This window comes from Castor canadensis, chromosome 13 (assembly GCF_047511655.1).
Source record: "Castor canadensis chromosome 13, mCasCan1.hap1v2, whole genome shotgun sequence".
Classification (NCBI taxonomy): Eukaryota; Metazoa; Chordata; class Mammalia; order Rodentia; family Castoridae; genus Castor; species Castor canadensis.
Window position 1 is genome coordinate 73,860,347 of NC_133398.1, and position 24,143 is coordinate 73,884,489.

A 24,143-nucleotide genomic window follows, 5' to 3' on the forward strand; every position below is an offset into this window, starting at 1 on the left:
TAAACGTGGACTTACTGCATTAGGGTAGTGGTTCTGAAACTTGCCTAAATGTCAGAATCACCCAGAGTTTTAAAAGATACCAATGCCCAGCTGTACCCCCAAACTAATTAAATTCAAATCTGGGGGTGAGAGGGTCCAGGCCTCTGTGGTTTTTTAAAGCTCCCCAGAAGATGCCAATGTGCAACTGAGATGGAGAGCCCCTGCATTGGAGAATATGGTCCCCAGCTTTGTAATGCTCAGTCTTACAAAATCTACTGGTGGATTTTTCCTTATTTCTACCAAAACTTCTTTATAACTGGGATCTAGGATTTAAAAACTTATAGAAATAGAGATTCACATACACAACAACATAAAATACATGCACACATTTTTATTTAACTTAGGCCCTGATTATTAGCATACAAACCAGAAAATCTGAGTGCCTTGGAACTTACATATCCTCTCCAAATCTTTAAAGAACTTACCTCTAAAAAACACACATCAAAGATATTTAAGTCATATACACACACAAACACACACACTTTAATCACCTTCAGAACCATGATCTAATAACATATTTAAAAGGTAAGATCTCACTCATTACTATACAAAAAAAACACCCACATCCAAAAACAAATCACCAAACTTTGATTAAGACACGTGCCCTGAGCACAGGCACTTACAGTTACAATGGTTTATTGGTAGCACTTTGAGGTAGCGTATTTTGTAAAGTAACAGAAGTCACACAGCTGCTCTATAGATCCCCTTAGACATAAAGGCACAGGCCATCAGCCTTGACAGAGGAAAGTGAATTTGTCTGTATTCATTGACAATGTCAGTCCAAACACACTTGGCCATCCCTCCACCACATTTGGTGTCTTGTGGGCTTATAAAAACATAAGGACATCCTGATGCATCTTTCCTCCTGGTGTGGCAAAATCCCAGGCTGTGGAGCCAATACCCTTTTGCCACACGCAATCCTCCCTGGCAGGAGACATATGATACCAGTGGAAAAGGAAACTGGGCATCCTGGTACCCTTTTTAATTGTCTTTAACAACTTAATTAAGAATGACGCACTCCGTTAAGGCTATAAAGAGGTTCGTTTCTCAGTATTTCCTCCATGATTCTGGCCCTTAAAAGGCTCTTCCTTTCCCCTCCCTGGGTACAATCATTTTGGGGTATCATTAAGCTCTGGGATTTTCCTGGCAAAGGGAGAGTAGAGATACTTTTTAAAAATCCACATACAAAAACAACAACCAAAACCCAGATGCAAGAGCAACACCAAGAACAGACTTCCTTTGTGCAAGTTAAAATGACAGTCTTCAGTTCAGGAAAACAGCCTGCTTCTTAAAAAATTAATAATAATAATAAAATAAAATAAAAAACCAAAAATGTAAATATTCAGCTCAGCTCTGCATTTTAAAAACAAATATACACTCAAGGCAGGCTAAGGATTAAAGCTGCAAAAATGGTCCCAACAACCTCAGACCTTGGTGCAGGTCAAATGTTTTGCCCAAAGATCACAGATTAAATACAAGCCCTTTTGTCCCAATATACTTCCTATTTGAAAGTTGAATCCTTAGAAGTTGTCAATTTACAAATGAATAAAAATAGCACATGTCCAGACAAAAAAGGGCATGAGCTGGGCCTGAGTTGACAAGTAAAACTGTCATTCAGCATCATACAAAACCCTCAAAGGCTGCCCAGAAATGGGACCCCAGGCTTTGCTGCATATACCAGCCACCCAAGCCAACTGGCACACAACATAATGAGGGTTAGATGTCAAGTATCCAAGGTACTACAGTAGCTGGTCCTCTGAAGAGCTCAGGCAGTCTCTTGGGAGCACCCCAGCACACCCCATTATACAAAAAGTGAAAAGCTGCTGGTGGTCACTATCAAAACTGGGGTGCAAAGTAAGGAATAAAAGAACTGCCCTTCGGATACACCAGCTTTACAAAGACAAACTCTTTAACATTTTGTACAACTAGAAGTTATGTGAGCTGGTATTTAAGCAATCCTTTTGAACTCTTTTCTCCTCTTTTTGTATCAAACAGGTTCTGTTGGGTTAACAGTGTCATTTAAAATGCCATAAATTAAATAAGTTAGTTCACATTTTTTTTCTTTCTCAGCACTTAAGTTACAGTCAGTCACTAAAGTGCTTTTGAAGCCTGCTTTAACAGTTCCAGGTCTCTTCGGGGGACACTGCCAGTTTTGGGACACCCATAATCATGCAGCTGCAAGGGGATGAATTGTTCAAGCACCCCGAGACCCTGCTCAGCAGGACTGGTAAATAGCTTAGTCCATGATGGTTCAAAGTTTCCGCTGAATCCCAAAAATATGGTACTCCCTAAAAAACAAAACAACAAAAAAACTAGTTTAATTTTATACAGCTACTCATTCCAGTAGGCAACGTGGGAGATGAGTCAGAGTTGAACAAAACAAAGACAGATATATGTCATATTTTTTTTTTAAGTTGGAACTTCCTTACATAAGCAAATTAACTCTTTACCACCCAAATGACAAACCATATCCCCAACACAATTCCTCTAACACTGGCCCTTACTTAGAAATTGTTTTAGTGACACCCACTCCAGGCAAACAAGCTCATGAAAATGTTCTAGCAGCTAAGTTTCCCCATAAAAATGTTTATGCTGTTGACCCCTAAGAACTTCATAGGACATTACAAATACAAACCTTTGTTATAAAGATGAGCTGGCTTGGCTAATCCCAGAGGTATTAATGAATCTGAAATATTCAACTGCTTTATTTCTCCTCTTGTGCTTAACAGAACAATTGATCTGCGGGTAAAAGTTAGAAAATCAGAGCCAATTTCTGTCATTCAGCATGTATTTACTGAGTAATTTTCTGGATTAAATATGGTATAGAAATACTATACTGCACTCAGTATATATATACAGTATAGTATATTCAGTATAGTGCATACAGTATTGTAGGCAAAAGCTGAACTTATAAAGGAATACAGCCCAGAGGTTTCTTCATTCCTGCCAATAAAATTTCCAGCTCCCCTACCTGAGAAGGAACTTCTTGAGCTGCAATTAGGAAGGGTAATAATGCAGGGAAACCCAAAAGTACAAAAAAACAGAAGTCACTTAGGCAAACTGACCTAGCAAATGGTTTGGGACTCAGCTTTTTTAGGGAATAATCTATTATCCACAAGAGGATGGTTTGTTTTTATCTCAGGTGCCTATTTATGTATACATTATTATCTATTTATGAAATGAATGGATAAACCTAATCCTAAAAAATTAAAATATGGGCTTAGGGTATAGCTTAATGGTAGCACAAGAGACAGGGCCCTAGGTTTGATCGTTAGCACTGCAATAAATAAACAAATAATAACATGAGCTGTTCTCCATGATTTGAAAAACAGTTTGATTTTTTTGGATAGTGACCTTTATCATATAGTAAATCAATACAATACTCAGCTTGGTTTGTGGATTCTGGTTTCTCTTCCTGGCTTAGTTACTATGGCTTCATGGTTTATTTTAGAATACAGTAAACAAGCCCCTTGCATTAGTATAATTTGTTTAAAAAGAGTTTTCTACTCTGTCACATATTCTTCCAGGTAGACTTCAGTATCAATTGCCAAATTCAAAAGGAAAGTTGTCTATTTACTTCTACTAATGCAAGTGTGTTCATTTTATATTTTAATTTAGGTAGTGACATCTTTACAATATTAGCTTTCCACTCAGAAAAAGTCTCCCCTTTATTTTAACTCTTACTGAATATCCTTTAGTAATATATTTATTTTCTTAATGTGCACCTTAATGTTTCTTAAGACTAAGACTCTTGGGTGTTAGTGTGGGATCTTTGTTGTAGTTTTTTAAAGCAGTGGATATTCACTTCATAATCAGTGCAAAAGACTGACTACAGCAACCCTGCAGACCTGACCTTCTTTAATAAGTCAGAATCACCCAGGCCAGTGTCATGAGATGGTTAACAAGTCACTCCCTACACATGCACATGTCATCAGTCTCCCAAAAGTCACTACCAGTTGCCCCACTTCTCAATACTTTGTTAAAAAGCAACATACACAAAACTATTCATTACTAAGCATACAACACATTTAAGGTTTTACAAACTAACATACTTGTATAACCAGCAGCCAGATTTAGAAACAGCATTTCAGGTCTGTCAAAAGCCTTCCCTAGGTCCCCTTTCTAGACACCACCTTTTTAATGAGTTGGTTTTAACTCTTAAATCAATTGGTTATGTTGCAGAACTACTATATTGTCTTAACTATTTGTGGGGAGATTATATGCTGGATTGTTTTAGGTGAAGTGAATGCTTATGTTTTTAACATGAGGAAAAAACCTTTTGATCCTCAAAGAATATTGAAATCCCAGACAGGAATCTCTATAGGAGAGCAGGGCTGGTCTTGTCTAGGGTGATTGGTATCAGTGGGTAGGGAAAGAATGTGGGGAAAGGGAGTCAGAGAGTGAATATGGTGTGTGTACTGTGTACAAATGTATGCAAATGGAAAAATGAGGCCTGCTGAAATTATTCCAAGAATGGGGGGAAGAAAGGAGAATGATGGAGGGGGTGAATTCAAGTATGATATATTTGATATATCATAAGAACTTTTGTAAATGCCACAATGTAACCCTATCTAGCACAACAAAAAAAATTTAAAAATAAAGAAAGGAATTTCCTGTAATTGTCTTGAACCAGAAAGACAGAACTACTGTCAGCCCTCCTTACCCCTGGGTCTCACCTAGCCAAATTCAACCCATCATGGATTGAAAATATTTGGGAAAAAAAATTTATCAGTAGTAAATTAAAAACAAACTTTTCTTTATCACTTTTCCCTAAACAATACAGTATAACAACTATTTACATATTATTTACTTGGTATTAGGTATTAGAAATAATCTAATAGATATGATTTAAAGTATATAGGAAGACACATGTAGAATATATGCAAACATTACACCATTTTACATAAGGGACTTTAGTTTCTGTTGATTTGGCCATCTGCAGAGGGTCCTGGAACAAATCACCTGTGGACACTGAGAAAGACTGCTTATACATAGAATATTGCATCAAAATAAACCAATGGTTTCATGGGACTTATCAGGATATGATTCTGTAATCTGTAAAAGATAGAAGTCATCAGATCAACCAAAAATAACTTGAAAGCTAGACAGGACTTATTCCCTGGGGAGTGTATATTGTTCTCTTAATGGCTGTATTTAACATTCACAGCAAAGCTAAAGGGCAGACAGGACCTTGTATTTATCTCCTTTCTTCTGGCAGGGTCTGACCAACCCAGAAAAAGAAAGGTTTCTCTCTCCAGCATCTTTCAACAAGGAAAAAACAGCCAGACTAGTGCTCTTAAAAGAGAGATTGAGCCACTTCAAAATCAATTTAGTCTTTTCTTATCATTTCCAAGTGACCTAAGTGATGACTTCCTATATCACAATCATACCACAGTGCTGAGGGTTCATCAGTGGGACAGATGGCTGCAGAGGTAAAACTGCCTGGAAAATTACTTGAAAGTGGTAATAAGACTTCTGAGGGACAGGAGTACATAGTAGATCAACTTAATACTAAAAAGTGTCATAGTAATGTTACAAATAATGTGCTTTTCTCTTTCTAAAAGCCCTGAGCCTTCCTGCCATTTGGAAAATATTCTAGCATCTAAGTTCTGTCAATAATAAGTGATAGCTTGTCCACAGTACCTTGGGCCACACAGGCATCAATCTGAGGTGAGAAAGGAATGCTTTTACAGAAGCTCAAAGTCCAAGGAGAAGAAGATTGGGAAGAAAAATCAGAGTTCACAGGTAAACAGGTGTTATCTGTGGGAAAGACTCCACATCTTTAAGGCAACTTGTCCCTGGTACAAAGCAAACTTGCCTTACCTTGGAGGGATGCTGGTTTTTAAGTACTCTTCCATGCGACCGACATCAGCAAGAGGGAAAACTTGTTTTTCTGTCAACCGGAAGGGAATGCTGCATGCATCTATAACAAGGATGAGGACGCCTGCGCTTCGGAAGGTAAAGTCAGTGCCATTGACCTGAGAACACAAAAACATCTTCTGCTGTCATCACCATTTCAGGAAATGATGACTTGTCTTCTAGCTCCTTCTAAACCCAGGATCAAACTGTGTTTCGCTTTACTCTTTCCCTCCAATGTCTGAAATGGTGCCTGTGTTCTTCTAGCCTCTGCCCATAGACCCTGCATTGGTTAATCTTTGGTGATCAGATCAGATGTTCTGATCAAGGCATGGCAACCCCACTCAGATGAGCTGGGTGAATGCAGTACTCAAGCCTTGCACACACACCCTGTCACTGGAGTCAGAGCTCCAGTGTCAGAGATCAGGTCAGCAATCAGGTGGTAGCCTCTGTGCCACACTCATGCCCATCATGATTTGACCCACAAAGACCTGCCATCACAGCCTAGGTGTGGAATATCACAGCAGCCTGATTGCTTTATCTACTTTGTTCCAAATATAGCTCTCCTCTGATATTAAAATGGCAAAGTAGTACTTTACTAAGATTTAAGCTACAAGGTACTATTACTACAGTTTGCTTTGCAATAATTGTAAGCTGAATTTCCATAATTACCCTCTTTAAATTATGGTTTGTGAGCTTTTCAAGAAAGAGATATTCCAGACATGTTCAAATATGACTAATTTTTTCAGGCAAAAAGGGAAAATAAAACAAAACTGACATACCACCAACCTACAACCACTGTTTCTGTTTATAAGGTATAAAATTCTAAACGATACTAAGCCAAATAAAGTAGAAATGTTCTCTCATTGTCCTTGCTTGGGAAAATTATATTTAAATGTTATTTCTAACACTATTAATCCCACTTTTTTTTTAAAGCTATGTTTAATTTGCTCTAATACAGTGAGTAGTACTGGAAGTGCCTGAGGTAAATTGTATAGTGAAAAGGCAAAAAGTGATTCCCCTATTTTTAAAAATCTCTATATATAAAATTACAGCACACTTAAGAAAAAATATATACTGATCCTCAATACACTCACATTGTCCACCCTCCCCCAACCTGTTGGTGAAAGGAAACAAAACTTTCCATAAAACTCAAACATACTAAATCCAAGAATGTTCAGGTCATGTTTGTGACGGTTCTGGAAATAAATATGACAATATGTGGTATCCCATGACTTCTCTAGAGTCCTACATACCCAGTGTGTAGCAATGGAGTCAAATAAAGTCTTCAGACCTTGCAGCATAACCAGCTTGAGACTGTGGGGTTTTGGCTTGTTCTTGTTACTGTTTCCAAAACAGTATCTTCTTTAATTATCAAGGGGACCTCAGCACCCACCCACTTCCTTTACATCACCCCCACTAGACACCACAGTAGCAGGATCAATCAGCTTCTTTGTTTTTTTTTTTTTTTGTGTGTGTGGTACTGGGGCTTGAACTCTGGGCCTACACCTTGAGCCACTCCACCAGCCCTTTCTGTGATGGGTTTTTTCAAGATTCGGTCTCGCAAACTATTTGCCCAGGCTGGCTTTGAACCACAATCCTCCTGATCTCTGCCTCCTGAGTAGCTAGGATTACAGGCGTAAGCCATGGGCGCCCAGTTCAATTAGCTTTTTCATGCAGCTGAATGCATTGACAGGCTGCACTAAAAACAAATTCCATGCCCATCAAAGGACATCTTGACTGTGTCACAAAGTGTAGGATTGCAAACAAAGGGAACTAGATGTAAATATAGTCCTGAAGAATCTTCGTGCTCCATTTAAATAGAGATTTGTGACTCAGAGTTGTTAAGTAAAATCAAAATTCTAAAACTAGGTGGTGGTGATGGCTGCACAATATGAATTTGCTTCATACCACTGAACTCTACACTTAAAAATGGTTAAGATGGTAAATTTCATGTTATGTGTATCTTAACACAATAAGGAAACTGGGAAAGAAGAGTAAAATTTAATTTTGTCCAGACATGTATGGATTTGTATTATGTTGCTCATTACTGAAAACAATGAGCTCTTAAAGAGATCAAATGAAATGGGGCACAGGCCCTGCCTGGCTATAAATTGGATGGTTGAACGCTTGTTACTTTTCACATGGTAAGACCCAGGTCAACCTTATTTTGGATAAGCCACATCCTAACTATTATCTGTAAACCCAAATTCTAGCACTGACACTGAAACTCTTATCTATATTTCATTAACTCACTTAGAAAAGACAAGTCTTTGTATCTTCACTTTTCTCACCTCTTTTCCCAAAATAAGATAGATGATCTTAAAATTAAAAGCCAAAAAGGTTTTAAAAACCTTCACTTACTATATCTTAAGCAATCCAAGATCATTCTAAGACCCCAAAGAAGTTTTCTACTTAACAGTTGAATATGGCAATTGTTTTCTAACCAAAGATGCCTTTTTTCTTACAGAAATTAGAGTCACCTGTAATACTTAGTGAGTGAAAATAAGAATAAATTTTAACATTAGCCTAAAAGTAATCAGTAAACAATCCATTCAGGAAAAATTTTAATAAAAGTAATTTATTTTAAAACACAAATCAGTAGGAGGTATTCATACCTCGATCATATTCTTGCCACCAATAATCAAAATGTATTTACAAACCAGTGTCTATTTCCAGAGATAATTTACATCGCCAGGATGAAAGGTAACAGCAAGAAGCCACAGCAGCATAAATACTTGCTATGGTTTGATTATTAGTATCCGTCAAATTCATAGGTTGAAATCTTAATTACCAAAGTGATGATATTAGGAGGTGAGGACTTTTTAGACAGGAGGGTGAAGCTCTCATGAGTGGGACTAGTGCCCTTCAGACAAAGCCCAAGAGACAATCCTTGGCCCTTCTACTACAAGAGAACAAAGAGAAGGTTCCATCCATGAATGAGAAAATGGGCCTTCTCTGGACACCACATCTGCCAGTGCCTTGATCCTGCCCTTCCCAGTCTCTAAAACTGCAACCAAGTAAAAAGTTTCTATTGCTTATAAGCCACCAAGTCTATGGAATTTTATTTAGAACAGCCTCAACAGGCTAGGACAACACCAGACAGTACTTACAGAAATGACAGACGGGTCTCCACGCTGAATTTCTGCTTTACTGGGTGACAGGAATTGCACAGGGAGGTAGCTCTTGTGAGGATCACTAGTAAACACCAGCTGGATAGGAAAGAGTTTCATATTTAATACAACTATGTCCCTCCTCCCAAAGTATCCCTCAGAATAACCTCGATTACATCAATGCCACAGGATGTTTTTCTTTTTTTGAACTTTCTGTACATGCAATGTAGTTAATATAGAAAGTATATTTTTTTCATTTTCTAGAATGATCTCAGTTTCAAATAAGTATGGGCTTTTTAATGAAATCAGTTCAGGGACTGGGGGTGTAGCTCAGTGATACAGCATGTGTGCCGCATGCATGAAGCCCTGGATTCAATTGCCAGCAAGCCCCCCACCCCGCCATCAATCGATTCAATAAATGACTAAATAAAGGTGCTTTAAAATTAAACCTTTGTAAACATTTCATGCAAAAAATAGGTACACATCTTTTTTAATGGTCCTTTTCAGATCAATTATTCTGAATTGGGGCTCAGTTACTCTAGGACTGAGACAGGAAGTATATATAACACTGTATAAAAACTTCCAGAGCTTGTTCAGGGCCAGGTCTCAACTCCTGTGGATGACTTGCAAAATGCTTCAAGTCAGACATTATGCACAGGCCCCCATCTCCTTCTGTTGTCACATTCAAGAGGCAAAGCCATGCCCTCACCTGTCCATAAGCACTTTACCTTCTTTCCTGCCTCTCTGCCTTAGCTGATGCTTCTCCCTGCTCAAAAATGCCCTTTATTCTTCCCTTCCACTCCTCCAAATTACTCCCAGTCCCTACAGCCCACCCTCCCCCACAAACAGTTCTCTTCTCAATCAAAAGCACTTCCAACTGTCACACAATTGAACAGGTAAAAGTTACTCCAGAGGTGCAGGTAGGATGATCACAGTCCAAGGCAAAAGCATGAGACCCTATCTGAAAAACAAACTAAAAGGACTGGGAATGTGACTCAAGTGGTAGAGTGCTTGCCTAGCAAGTGTGAGGCCCTGAGTTCAATCCCTTGTATCACCAAAAGAAAAAAAAGTATATTGTTGTTATAAATCACTGCCAACAACTCCACTGCAATGAGAAATAATAATCACTCTACTTAGCAGCATTCAGAAGCTGGACATTTCTTTGAAGTCTTAGATTTCAGGGCAAAAAGTCGTGTGAATTTTCCCATTTATTCTAATATACATGTTTGTTCCTGAGTTCAAAACAAAAATTCCTCTCAAATTTCCAAGTAAAAGTGATGCTTCCAAAAGCTTCAAATACTCTGCAAACCACACAAAGTAGGTCATCAGTACTTTCCTTTTTTTTTTTTCTTTTGGGACAGGGTCTCGCTCTGTAGCCCAAACTCATAATCCTCTGTCTGAGCCTCACAAGTGCTAGGAAGTGTGCACCACCATGCCTGGCATCAACACATTTTTAAATAACAAATTTTGAACAGTGAAAGAATGTTAAACATTAGTATATAGAACCCATTTAACAAGATTGGCCTATGATGTTCCCAGTGATGATTAAATTGTTTTTATAAATTATATAAAGTCTCTTCAGAAATGAAGGGCTTTCTGAACAAATCCAGCTTGAGAATGAGACTAAAGAATTTAATTCCCCACAAAGATTATCTCAAAATGTCACTAACGGTCAAAACATTATATGGGGGCTGGAGGGTATCAGTGGTAGAGTCTGTGCATAGCATGTGCAAGGCCCTGGGTTCCACACAAAAGGCCACAAAAAAAATTACATGGGCCAGTGAAGGGCCCATGCCCATGCCCATGTATGTACACCCATATAATATGTAACAGGCACTTAGAAACTGCTTTTGCTAAAAGCACTGACTCCTCACTTGGGCCTGCAAATGTTTGAAGGGTAACTAAAAATGATTAAAATCTCAGAACTGCTACTCCATTTTTGCATCTGTCTCCTCTGCTTTGAGCCCTTCTTTCCTGCCGTCACCTTGGGTTCCCAGAACAATGGGACTGATGGATAAATATCTTGTGACGAGAGTCCAATCTACCACCACCAGGGCAGCAAAGACTTTCTTATCATGACAAGGCCTCACGTGACTAATCCTGAGCTAATGACCAACCACACCACACCTTTGCAACTCTGACCAAAACTGCTTAATTATGCTTATCTTTCACTCCCTGCCCCAATTCTTCCTCTACTTAAACCTAAAGCTCGTGTCAGTACTCAGAAGATGGCCTAAAGTGCTTACTCTCCCTCTTCCCTTGGAATACTGGGGACAAGTGGCTGAAACTGACATGCTGGAACCCCAAAAGTTCGGCTTCTAGCCTAGGACTCTGATTACACATATACATACACATATATATGAGGTCTGAGTTTGTTGGCTAGTTTTTGGTTTTACTTATATGGGAGAACAGAGATGATTCAAGAATATAGGAGACTCATATCATGACAGTATGTTGCCATTAGAAAAAAAATGAAAACTTCACAATATATACTAATGGGAAGCATAAATTCATCTTTCTCTTCCTGCTTGTACTGCCATCAGTAGTCAGAAACAAATGGGAAAACAATGACAAATAAAGAATTTATGCAGTGGAAGAAGGAATTTTATTTCTTCAAATAAAAAAAATCAAAATCTTTTGATTTCGATTAGAAATGGAAAGACTCAGGATTTTTCTCCATATTAACAGTCAGTATGCATTTTTGTGGCAATTTTGTAAAACTCCTCAGTAGAATTCAAATGAGAAGAGCATCAGCATCAGCTGTAGTATTGTTACAGCAGATTGCTGCCCAGCTGAGCTGCTGACTTAGTAGGACTGGGGCAGGGCCCAAGAATTTCTATTTCTCACAAGTTCACAAGGGATGCTGCTCCAGGGCCACACTTTAAGAACCACTTTCCTTATCCCAGTATTTGTTTCTGTGAAGAGTAAATATGAATTAAGGCATTATTATCTCTATTTCTTTTTCAATTAGATATGATCCATCTTCCTTTGAAATTCCATCTGCTGGCCATATTTTTTGAAGATCCATTAGGATATATTTAAGATTGTATCAAGAGAGGCATTTTTACTTCTAGTCAAAGTCAGTCTGTACTTTTAATTATAAGTAAATAAAAATATCACATGCTTCAAAATACTGACTTTCCACTTTAAAAAAAAAAAGGAAGCAATTTTCACATGAGCTACATTTTTTAAAAGAAATTTCACAGTGCTAGCAAAAAAAAAAGCATTTTAAATGTCACTTTTTGACACTTTTTGACACAGAAACCTGGTAGCAATACTGTAACAGATCACAAATCAGGTAAAGAAAAAACTGATAAGATAGCAACTTCTAATTTCAAACCGTACAAAATCCAGAGCCTATCAGGGTAAGCCTATGTTTCACAGGAGAAAAGTTCTTTTGTTATAAATTTCAATTCTTAGGAGCATTACATTCTAGAATTGGCCAATTCAGGAGATGCCATCAAGTGTTTACAAATTGGCGATACAGATTTTCAAAGAAAAATGTTCCTATGGCAAAGAAATCCCTTGACTTCCCTCTCAGGCTGTGGTCCCCTCCTCTCCCGTTTACCTGGCGGGTGCCACAGCCTTGACAGAGTCCAGTGACCATGGATGGCATGCGCTTGACCGCTGATGGCTTTCTGTAATACTGCGGATATGCTCTGGCCATGCAGTTACTGATGTCTTTTGAGTCTGTTGCTGCCTGGATCTTGACTCTTTCACATCCCTGAGAGGAACAGTAACTGTGGCCATCCCTGGGGCTTTTGGCTTTGAGATACAAAAACAGTAACCTGCACAAAATAGAAACCAACCCATTTGCTGTTAGACTTCCTCTCAAAGACATAAAATTCCTTAAATAGATTCATAGCCAAAGGGATATTCCTCCACAAAATAACTTTCCCTTAAAGTAAAAATAAATCACAAAAAAAAATTACTTAAAAAGCTAAACATTGATCTACCATATGATCCAGCAATACCACTCTTGGGGATATACCCAAAAGACTGTGACACAGGTTACTCTAGAGGCACCTGCACACCATGTTTATTGTAGCGCTATTCACAATAGCCAAGTTATGGAAACAGCCAAGATGCCCCACTACTGACGAATGGATTAAGAAAATGTGGTATCTATACACAAAGGAATTTTATGCAGCCATGAAGAAGAACGAAATGTTATCATTTGCCGGTAAATGGATGGAATTGGAGAACATCATTCTGAGTGAGGTTAGCCTGGCCCAAAAGACCAAAAATCCTATGTTCTCCCTCATATGCAGACATTAGATCAAGGGCAAACACAACAATGGGATTGGACTTTGAGCACATGATAAAAGCGAGAGCACACAAGGGACGGGTGAGGATAGGTAAGACACCTAAAAAATTAGCTAGCATTTGTTGCCCTTAATGCAGAGAAACTAATGCAGATACCTTAAAAGCAACTGAGGCCAATAGGAGAAGGGGACCAGGAACTAGAGAAAAGGTTAGATCAAAAAGAATGAACCTAGAAGGTAACACCCACGCACAGGAAATCAATGTGAGTCAACTCCCTGTATAGCTATCCTTATCTCAACCAGCAAAAACCCTTGTTCCTTCCTATTATTGCTTATACTCTCTCTCCAACAAAATTAGAGATAAGGGCAAAATAGTTTCTGCTGGACATTGAGGGGGTGGGGGGAAGAGGGAGGGGGCGGAGTGGGTGGTAAGGGAGGGGGTGGGGGCAGGGGGGAGAAATGACCCAAGCATTGTATGGACATATGAATAATAAAACAATAAAAAAAAAAGAAATGTTTAAAGTAAATTGTAATTGTGTTCTAAAACAAGGAAGGAAGGAAGGAAGGAAGGAAGTGAGGGAGGGGGAAGGAGGGAAGGTGGGAGGGAGGAAGATATAGTGTAAGAACTTTTGTAAATGTCACAATATACCCCCAGTACAGCAATAATAAGATAATAAAAAATAAATAAAAAAAAAAACCAAACTAGTAAAACTTTCTCCTTCGTCCTTTATCCTACTAGGGTCTTAAGTCAAACTCAGTACTGCTTTAGAAAATATTTTGATACCTGGATTCAGTCATTCTGGAAGATATCAAAGTTGATTTCTGGTTTAAATTACTTCGGTAGGTAATTTGAGAGGATGGAATTTGGCTTGGCTCAAAAACTCCTTATAAAACTATATACTGGAGTTGAGTTCAGGATTTAATAAATTAATGTGTGTTGTTCTGGGTTTTTTGTTGTTGTTGTTATTGTTCATAAATCATTTTGGCTTAAGGCACAAAATTGGAATGATAAAAAGCAATTCTAACTTGTTTGACTAAGGCCAAGACAATCAAATCAATTCATGTGATATTTTCCAAAAGTACATATGGGCTTGGGGTCCACCCATCTATAACTGGGCCAAAATCAGACTAAAGGAACAGTCTGAATTATCTTCCTACTGCCAAGATAAATGGGAAAAATAACAATCTAATTTCCAGGCAATATTCCAACATCTACAAACTTAGGCTTTCTAAACCATAGGAAGTCAAGGTTCTAAAGGACTTCATTTTATGAAGTGATTGATGACCAGAAACCAAAAAGTCACATTTTATGTCATAATGAAAGCCACTACTTTGTTCAATTAATTTTTAAAGGAATTCACATTTTAATATGAGGCCAATGAGCAATGCAAAGTTGTAATTCCAAATGGTAAAAAAACATATATAGCCATTGTCCCAACATCCAGTAATTTTAGCATATACACTTAAGGAATAAAAGGGACCTGATTGGGCATGTACCTTTTGATACATAATTAAGATAATCAAAATAAATTGAATAGAATTTGAATATCAGAGGTGGAGGGAGTCTTGAAAGAGCCAGATCAGAAAGTATTTCCCATCTTCATACACAGTTAATCATTAATTCGTGGTCACCAAACTGTCTTCACAAATTTGGGTATTCCATTTATTTTTGTGAAAAGTCAACTGGTAATGTGGAAGTCCTATTATCTATCTACAGAATAAATGTCCAGGTAAATTGTTTAAGTCTAATGAGACATCGAAAATCAGAAATGATCAGTGGAAATTTTTAAACCTTTTATCCTGGCTGCTGTGGGACCCAGATGGCAGATGAGCTGCATGTTATTCAAAGGCTAACCAGGCACTTAATGAATGAACTCCAACTTCCTCCCTCTAATCAATCTTGTCCCCATTCTTCCCACTCTGAACTTTTCCCAAACATGCTATGCCATGTTCTCCCATGCCTCCATGCATTTGTACACACTTTCCTTCTGCCTCTGACCCCTTATTCATCTTTTTCCATCTCCCAATTTCCCCTTAAATGTTAGCTCCAGTGTCTCCTTCTCAAGACATTACTCTAGGCTGAGCTGAGTTACCTGCAAAGGCAGTTTAATTTCCCTCTACACATCTTACAGTAGTTACACCTTTCACTCCCTAATTACTTGCTTTTGCATGCCACATCCTTCAATGGACTGTGAATCTGCATAAGAAATGAGTATCTTTAAAGTACCTAGACAATGGTATACAGTGGGAATGTCAGCTAAGGATGGAGACTAAAGGAGCATGCTACTTGGTGGAATAATACAGGAGATGGCGCCTACCCACGGCTGAGAGACTACAACTGGATAAAAGCAGACAAAGCCAACAGGTCCCCAGGAGAACAGGATTAGAATTAAAAAGTGGAAAGATGCAGGCTAGAGAAAGTTGAAAGCAAATATGCCACAGTTATACAGTGATTTTTGAAAACTCAAGGTCAACATGAGAGACAACCTTAAGTCAGTAGGAGGAGAAAAATGAGCTTTCACTGAAATATGAACTATGTATAAATAGCTATCTTCAGAGCTATTATGAAAAAAGAAACAAATTATTTTCATTTTCAAGTGGGCCTACTGGTTATTCTTGACAAGGATAATTTTACTCTCTAAATTGCCTTAATAGGTAAACAGCAAACATCTTCACTCGATTCCTACTGCCAACTGTAATTACGAGTCATTCTAGCTCTCTGCTAACCCCCTAATAGTGATGTACAGAGAAGTACCCACATCAGCTGCTTTTCCAAACAGCAATCACATCACAGCCTATTCTTAGCTGCACTGAAGAACTGGTAATTTCACCATTAAAGAAAAACACATTAATTCTCATTCCCTGATTCCACTGAATTACCCTGTGCTGGAGTCAAAATAGAATTTCCTCTGGGACTGCTGCCTTTGCAGTTCTTCCATTGAATCCACAGGCTCATACTCTTCAATTCTGGATAACGAGCCATTCTGCCGCTGCAAAAAGCCAAAGGTCACCTGAAAGCTTGTGTTTGAGGGATAGCAGAGGCCAACTCGAATCCAGTCATTCCTTCAAAGAGCAGACAACAAAATAATTAATTCACACTGGAGCTAATATTTTGAGTACTGCTGCACATATAAATTTCAACCATCATTTCCTCCTCCTTAGTCAGCACAATGCTCTAAGGCAGGATTGGGAAATGCGTCGGGCACTCCTCTTCCCTCTTCCACCTCTTGCTCTCAGCAGATACTACTAATCAGTTATACCACTTTCTTCTGTCAAGTCTAAACAGGACCTCAAAAATCTTTTAATTTATCAGATGGTCATTTGGAAAGCTCTATAAAACTTCTTCCCAGCCCAGCTACAGGAAATCAAAGTATTCAGCAGACTGTATTAAAAGCTACTGTTTGGTCTGGGGTGTAGCTCAGTGGCGGAGTGCTTGCCTGGCATGCATGAGGTCCTGCATTTGACCTCAGGCACCACAGGGAAAAAAACAAGTCCTGCTGGGGTGGGGGGACTAGGTGAAGGGGGAAGGAAGTGGGGACAGTGTGTGGGAGGGTGAATATAATGAAAATACTGTGTGCACATGTATGTAAATGGAAAAATGAGAGCTGATGAAATTATTCCAGGAATGGGGGAAGGAAGGATAAAGGAGAATGGTGGAGGGGATGAATTCAAGTATGATATATTTAATAAATTGTAAAAACTTTTGTAAGCCACAATGTACTCCCAGCACAAAATAAATAAGAAACAAATGAATAAAAAATTCCTTTAAAAAACAAAAACTCTATGGCTGAATAACTTTCTAAACAGAATACTTTGGCCATAGAGAAAAAAGCAATGCTTTTACAAATGACAGGCTCAATTTGCATAATCTCTTAGTTCCATCAACACAGAATAATATAGCCTCCTCACAAGAGGAACATGAAACTGGCATTCCTGCTAGGAAGGAGATATGTTATCCTTTTTCTCCACTGAGTCACTACTTACTCAACTGTTTGAACTAACAGTAATAGAAACATACTTGTTGAAGTTTACAAGGTATAGAAAAGTAGTCCGTGGCGCTGGCCCATTCCAGTGGATGGTATAGCCCTTCTCCAGCATGACAACAGGTTGGTACTGTGGAAATGTAGCCCTCTGGTTAATTCCCCGAAGTACCATAGGGTGGAATGGATATTCATCTCGAGTGATGGTCATACTAAGATTCGGAGTACTCCATGTCTGTACATAGATCTTAAAAAAAATAAAATCAGAATTAAAGGAGAATAAAAGTTTAATTAGCTAAACAAACTTTTCCAGTAGAAAGTCAAGAGTCTCTACTTTGAAAAGAGATTCCGTGATCTGTGCCAGACTAAATGAGCAGCAGCCTACTACATCCTAAGCTATACTTAACGATGCAGCCTGCTTAAAGCAGACATGGCAAAAACAGACCCTTCATTCTGCTAGCCAGGATCTTCATCATCAATTCCACCACCACAGGCCAGTGCATTCATCAGAATATAAAACTTCTGTGGCTTACAGAGCTTGTCAAAGAAATCCCTCAATCTGAAGAACACACATACAAAAAAATAATAATAGGCAACTAATGTGAAAATGGATATCCCTGTAGTCAAATCTAAGAGACTTTCCTCTAAACCAAAAGATTGGAAAATTTATATATCTTAGAGCTTTGGCTTTCAATTTTCCATGACCTACATTAGCCCAAGAAGTCATTTTTTACCCATTCAAAAAAAAAGTTATAAAGCACCCTCCAGCAACTGGAAAAACATATTAAACTGAAACAAACTTGAAAGTCCTGAATTTATTCCAGTGGCATTTGAGCCACATTCCATGTCAAAGCAAAACCATCCACAAATGCATCCTCCAAAACTGACCTCAGAACAATTTCCTAAGACAAGTAAGTACCCAGTAATTAAACTCTCTAGAATTAAAATATTTGCAGAATATTGACATTTAATCCATAATACTTCTGGATTTTTCTGATTGTTTCTATAATATTATTCATATTGGCTCCTCAATAATGTTCTTAGAGTCAGAAAGTCTTTTTTTTTAATTTTTTTTTTATTCATATGTGCATACAATGCTTGGGTCATTTCTCCCCCCTCCCCCCACCCCCTCCCTTACCACCCACCCCACCCCCACCCCACCCCTCCCTCTCCCCCCAACCCCCTCGATACCCAGCAGAAACTATTTTGCCCTTATCTCTAATTTTGTTGGAGAGAGAGTATAAGCAATAATAGGAAGGAACAAGGGTTTTTGCTGGTTGAGATAAGGATAGCTATACAGGGAGTTGACTCACATTGATTTCCTGTGCATGTGTGTTACCTTCTAGGTTCATTCTTTTTGATCTAACCTTTTCTCTAGTTCCTGTTGCCCTTCTCCTATTGGCCTCAGTTGCTTTTAAGGTATCTGCATTAGTTTCTCCGCGTTAAGGGCAACAAATGCTATCTAGTTTTTTAAGTGTCTTACCTATCCTCCTATCTCCCTTGTGTGCTCTCGCTTTTATCTTGTGATCAAAGTCCAATCACCTTGTTGTGTTTGCCCTTGATCTAATGTCTGCATATGAGGGAGAACATATGATTTTTGGTCTTTTGGGCCAGGCTAACCTCACTCAGAATGATGCTCTTGGAGTCAGAAAGTCTTAAACTTCATTCATGTTTGACACCAATTAAAAATTTAAACTGGAGATAGGGAACATACTTTTTAAGACTTCTGGTTGTCTTCATTTAACACACATTTAATGTATTACATATTATTTTCTTAAGTATTAACATTTAACATATATTTAATGCATGTGTGTGTGAGTATGTATCAGAGAAAGAGAGATTGACAAATATGGCCCCTCCCCCCACCCCTGCCCAAGGAGAGGTAGTACATGGAACCTTCATTCTCTTCCAGAGCACCTTTGTCCCTCAAGTCACTACTTGATCTTGAGAACCAGTTGCTTCCACCATTTGCCCTCAAACGTATACTGCATTATTTCTAAGTAACAGTAAATGAAACCAGATTTGGGCTTCTAGCCCAAATTCTAAATACTCAATTTCTGACCTGTGGTTCACCATCCCTCTGTTTCATGGGAAGTATTAAATCATTCCTTTCTTCATCTACAAATAAAATAAAATTACTACTCTGCTTTGTAAGGTAGAAAGATTAGGTTCACATCTCAAATAACATTAGAAATCCAATGGACTAAGTAATTTAGAGAAAATGTTGAATAAAAATATATGCATAACAATTATAATTAGTGATTATAATTTCTGGAAGTATGAGGTATCATAATGATATACTTTACAGATAGATTTATAATAATTTAAAAATATACAGAAGTTTCATTAGTGAACATCTACCATTGTTAAGACAGACAACAGACAGGTACACACACTCAAAAATAGCAAGAAATTTAATGAAAACCTCAGCTACAATAAGACTAAAGGCTTTTTAATTTGGTTTTTTGTTTCAGTTTTAATTCTAGAACATCTATAGAATCTATGTATTGAAGGGTAATCTTAATTTGATGAGGGGACAATTCCAATTAAGAATAAAATAAGCGGGGGGAAAAATCATATTTTAAACCACTTTCTTTTCTTCTTTATTATATTAATTCTTTATCCCCTCCTTGTCCCCCCAGGACTTCGTCACATATTAGTTGGTTTTTTTGTTGTTGTTGTTGTTCACAGGAATGTGAAATCCACAACAAAGAAGCTAATGCCCCATTATTAACATAAATAAGAAATACTATCAAGTTAATATCTCTTAAGCCCCTTCTTGTCTATAGATAAGAATCTGAACATCTTCAAAGTTTTTAGATTTTTTGTTCATTTGTTTGAACATCAAGTTGCATTTGGGGCAATTTAATATATTGTGACAGGGAGACCCCAGCTGACATCTGAAGAGGGGATGGCATGATTTTGGAGAAGGTGAACTCTGGAACCAAGCTCTTGTGATCTTGTCTTAACACCTAGAAACTGTGGCCTTTGGCCAGTGAACAATTCTCTACGAATGTCAATTTCTCCCTAGTGTGGTAGATGTGCCAATGATCCCCATTCCTTGAAACTTTCTGGACGGCTCACCAATGATCTTGCTGGTATGTGATGCCTGGGGAAGTCTCGAGTTAGAGAGACCAAACTAAGTCCTCCACCCAGTATTTCTAGGTTCTTGTCCCCATCAGAGGAAGAATTTGGGGATGTGACAAAGCAATGAATTGGGAGGTAGTCTTATCATAGGTTGAAAGCAAACACTCAAGAGGGAGTGCACATTCCTCAAGAGAAAGTTGTCAAAAGTTTTTTAGTTTAAGAGTATCATTCTTTTTAACAGTTATGATTTAAGTCAGAAGAGTAATGAAGAATTCTGCTCTAAAATATACCAACTAAATAAGGCCAAAGGAGTAAAAACCACATGATCAAACTCAGGGGCTCAGAGAAATAACAAGCAGGGCGCACAAACACATGCTTGATGGGCTAAATAAGCAGAGATCAATGGATGGGACTGATCACAGCACTGTTCTTCCTCATGAAGATGGGACAGGGTCTTGAACTCCTATCTTAGACTCCTGAGTGCTGAGATTACAGGCATGTACCATCATGCCCAAGTTTAACAGTCTCTTCTTAAATCCTACTTTTGCTAACTAAAATGTGGGGGAAAAAACCTGCCCCTTCAAAATTCTGGGCAATTGACATCTCCATTCTGTAATCAATTCCATCCACCCAAATCTCACTATCAAATCTTTGGGACGTAGATCCCTGCCTCTCAAATAGCAGTAAGCACTTTATCATGTGCCAGGCCACAAGATAAATGCATTGTATGAATGCATTCTGTCATCACAACAGCCTCAGAGGAGAAGAACTATCATTTATCCTTAATATACTCGGGCTCAGAGTACTTTTAACTTGTTCAACTCACATTTTAGGAAAATAACAAAACTAGGATTCAAATCCAGGCAGTCTGGCTCCAGAGTCTGTGCTCTTACCTATACAAACTACCTTGCAAATTAGCCTTTTATTCTGGGCATCTGGTTGAAATGCACACTATCTCAATGATTTCAAAGAGGTGTTTCCAAGTCTACACCATTCTTCATATCTTCACAGACATTATATCATAATATAATCAGAATTTCCTTGGATTCCTTACAAGTCTACTCATTTCCAGTTCCCAAATCCCTCCCTGAGAACACCTCAGTTTCCATATGACCTACTGAAACTCTGTCTGGGAAGTCATATTCTCTAATGAAATAGACATAATGATCTTGAAAGCAAAGGACAAAACTCCCTCTAAGTGGACACAGGTGCACTGTGGCAAGAAAATACAGGAATTAAGAAATGTGGGTTTTGATTCCAACTACATCCAAGCCAAATTTAACCAAGGGAAGATCATATCCCCACTCTGTGACTCACTTTTTCACCTGTTAAATTGGTTTGGGGGAAGAGTTTTCAGTAAAATTCTCAATTTCTTTCCTTTTTTTTTTTTTTTTTTTAAAGAAAAATCATGTTTAGGAAAGCACCCATCACCCTGAGAAGATAAAGAGTCCTCTTCATAGAAGTAAAGCTGTAGGGGCTCAGGTATCAGGCTGCCTGCTGGGCCTACCTGGGCATAGGTCCCACTGCAGACCACTGCATTCCACCTGGTAATGTTGACACAGTTTGGATGCCGGATAAGGTAGTTGTCCATCCTTCCCACATAAGAGTCCTTGTATCCTGTCACAGAGCCATCAACATCATGGAATATGGCATTCTTATCACCGTCCAACTCACAATCTTCAAACCAGGGACCAGGCTTTCCAAAGAATACATTCAGAGAGACCTAATAGTGGTAAAAACCAAGGATATCACAAAATGAAGGCTACTACCAACTTAGTCAACATTCCCTCTAAGAACTCAATCACACACCCATCACAACTACTTTACAGTTATATCAATTCATTGTTGTCAACTATGGTGCCCAGTCAATCAGAGTTTTCTACTCAATTAAGGACATGTTTGGGAAAAAATTTCTAAAACCTTATGAAGCTCAATTGGCAAATGTTAAGTCTCATCTTTATTTTTCTTTATATTTCACTTAAAAAATAATTTTTTTTTATTTTATTCTGACAAAACTAATCTATGGTAAGAGAAAACAGAATAGGTGGGGAAAGGCAAACTGTGCTCATGTATGTTTAAAAATTATAAACTGTACACATAAGATCTGAACATTTCCTTGTATGTAAATTATGCCTCAATTAAATAAAAATCTTTAGACGTATAGAGCTCATTACTTTATTCCACTCCAAACGTTTTGATTGCCTGTTCATATGACTCCCGCCAAAAAATAAGTACAGTTCAAAACTGATACACGATGTCAATGTTGGCTTAGTATGACTGATTACTGCTGAAATCACTAGAATTTGCTGAAAAGTATGTTGCTGTTTATAAAGGGGAGCTGTGTGTGGGGGCGGGGACTAGTGCATGAAAGATGGGGAAAGGAAGAGGGTGACAGACGAGTGAATATTGTAGAAGTATATTTTATTTTTATATATATGTATATGTATGTATGAAAATAGCACAATGACACCCACCAAAAATTGTTTAAAAGGAGGGGGAGAGGAAATGTTAGGTTAAGAAAGAGTAATATCGATGGTGTGAATTTGATCAAGACACATTATATGCATGTTGTAAATATCACAATGAAACCCCTTTATACAATTAATTTATGCTAATAAAAATATTTTAATTGAATTTAAAGCCTTCACTAAGAACTAGGGGTTAGCTTCGTGGCAGAATGCTTGCCTAGCATGTGCAAGACCCTGGGTTCAATCCCCAGCAATGCAAATAAATATATAAACAAATAAAAAGTAAAATAAAGCCTTTAGAAAACACATTATACCCAGCTATGGAAAAGACTGTAGGTGATACTGTTTACTTTTTAGCTATTTCTTACTAGTGGAAATAGGCCACCATAGACACAGCTCCAAAATGCTTCTATGTACTCATTACTCAGGGACATGTGTCAATCAACAGAACATCTAAATGTTAATCCACTCCATGAAAGCTGTGATGCTTAGAGCCAAGTGGCTCTAGGTTCTCAGTTCTACTGTTTTCTTTTCCCTTGTAGCTAAATCTACAAAAGTTGGGGGCATATTTCCTACCTTTTTAGGTAGAACAAATTTGGCATAGCGTTCCCATTACAAACTATTCCCACAGCCTCATCACCATAGAAAACTTCAGGCTGGATAAACCACTGGACTTAAAGCAGTATGGATTCCCTCATGCAGTTGTAACATTAGGACTCAAACAACAAATGCAGCATTTACCAAACTGCTTCTCAGTATGCCCATGTCAGTGGTCCCTAAACCCTATGCCCAGAGGACAATGGGAGGTCCTTGTGGAAGGAGTAAGATCACCCTGGAGAGGTGGTCTAACTCAGTCCTACAGGTCTAGGGATGTAGCTGATGTTGCATGTACCTAGGACATGCAAGGCCCTGAGTTCTATCCTAAGCTCCTCAAAAAAGAAAAATAACAAAATCCTGTCCAATTTATTTAGATGGGAAGCCATCTACTAATCCAGCCCTACCCCTCCCTTGGTGCCATGTGGCCTGAAAGAGAATGAGTAACCAAGCTGGCATCCTAATTTGTACCTGTGCCTTGGTTCCATACATTAGCTGTTCGAGAAAACATGATATCAACTTTAATAAACCTATATAAAGCTCTATTTTAAACTGGGTAACCACCAAGTTTGTATGAAGATACGAGTGAGCTAGAAAGCCTGTGGTGGGGGAGGGTCTCTCTCTCTCTCTCTCATGCCACTGCCAGCACAGAACTGGCAAGATGGAAAAAGTACAGGCTGCTAATCAGATTGTCTTCTGTATTATGGGTAAAGAAGGTAATGGTTAAACTGCTAGGAAACC

General features: G+C 38.3%; 1 protein-coding gene across 5 annotated transcripts in view; it reads right to left on the reverse strand.

The window, feature by feature from the left end:
- Positions 1-355: 355 nt before the first annotated feature.
- Positions 356-24,143, reverse strand: part of Cemip2 (cell migration inducing hyaluronidase 2) — a 79,102-nt gene continuing 55,314 nt past the window's right edge. For all 5 annotated transcript variants that reach the window (XM_074052036.1, XM_074052035.1, XM_020180674.2 and 2 more), the window contains 8 exons: positions 21,848-22,063; positions 17,292-17,500; positions 16,154-16,336; positions 12,577-12,796; positions 9,009-9,107; positions 5,863-6,017; positions 2,675-2,778; positions 356-2,327 (listed from right to left, as the gene is read on the reverse strand). In XM_074052036.1, coding sequence (XP_073908137.1) covers positions 2,131-2,327; positions 2,675-2,778; positions 5,863-6,017; positions 9,009-9,107; positions 12,577-12,796; positions 16,154-16,336; positions 17,292-17,500; positions 21,848-22,063 — 1,383 coding nt within the window. In that variant the 3' untranslated portion in view covers positions 356-2,130. The remainder of the gene's footprint in view (positions 2,328-2,674; positions 2,779-5,862; positions 6,018-9,008; positions 9,108-12,576; positions 12,797-16,153; positions 16,337-17,291; positions 17,501-21,847; positions 22,064-24,143) is intronic.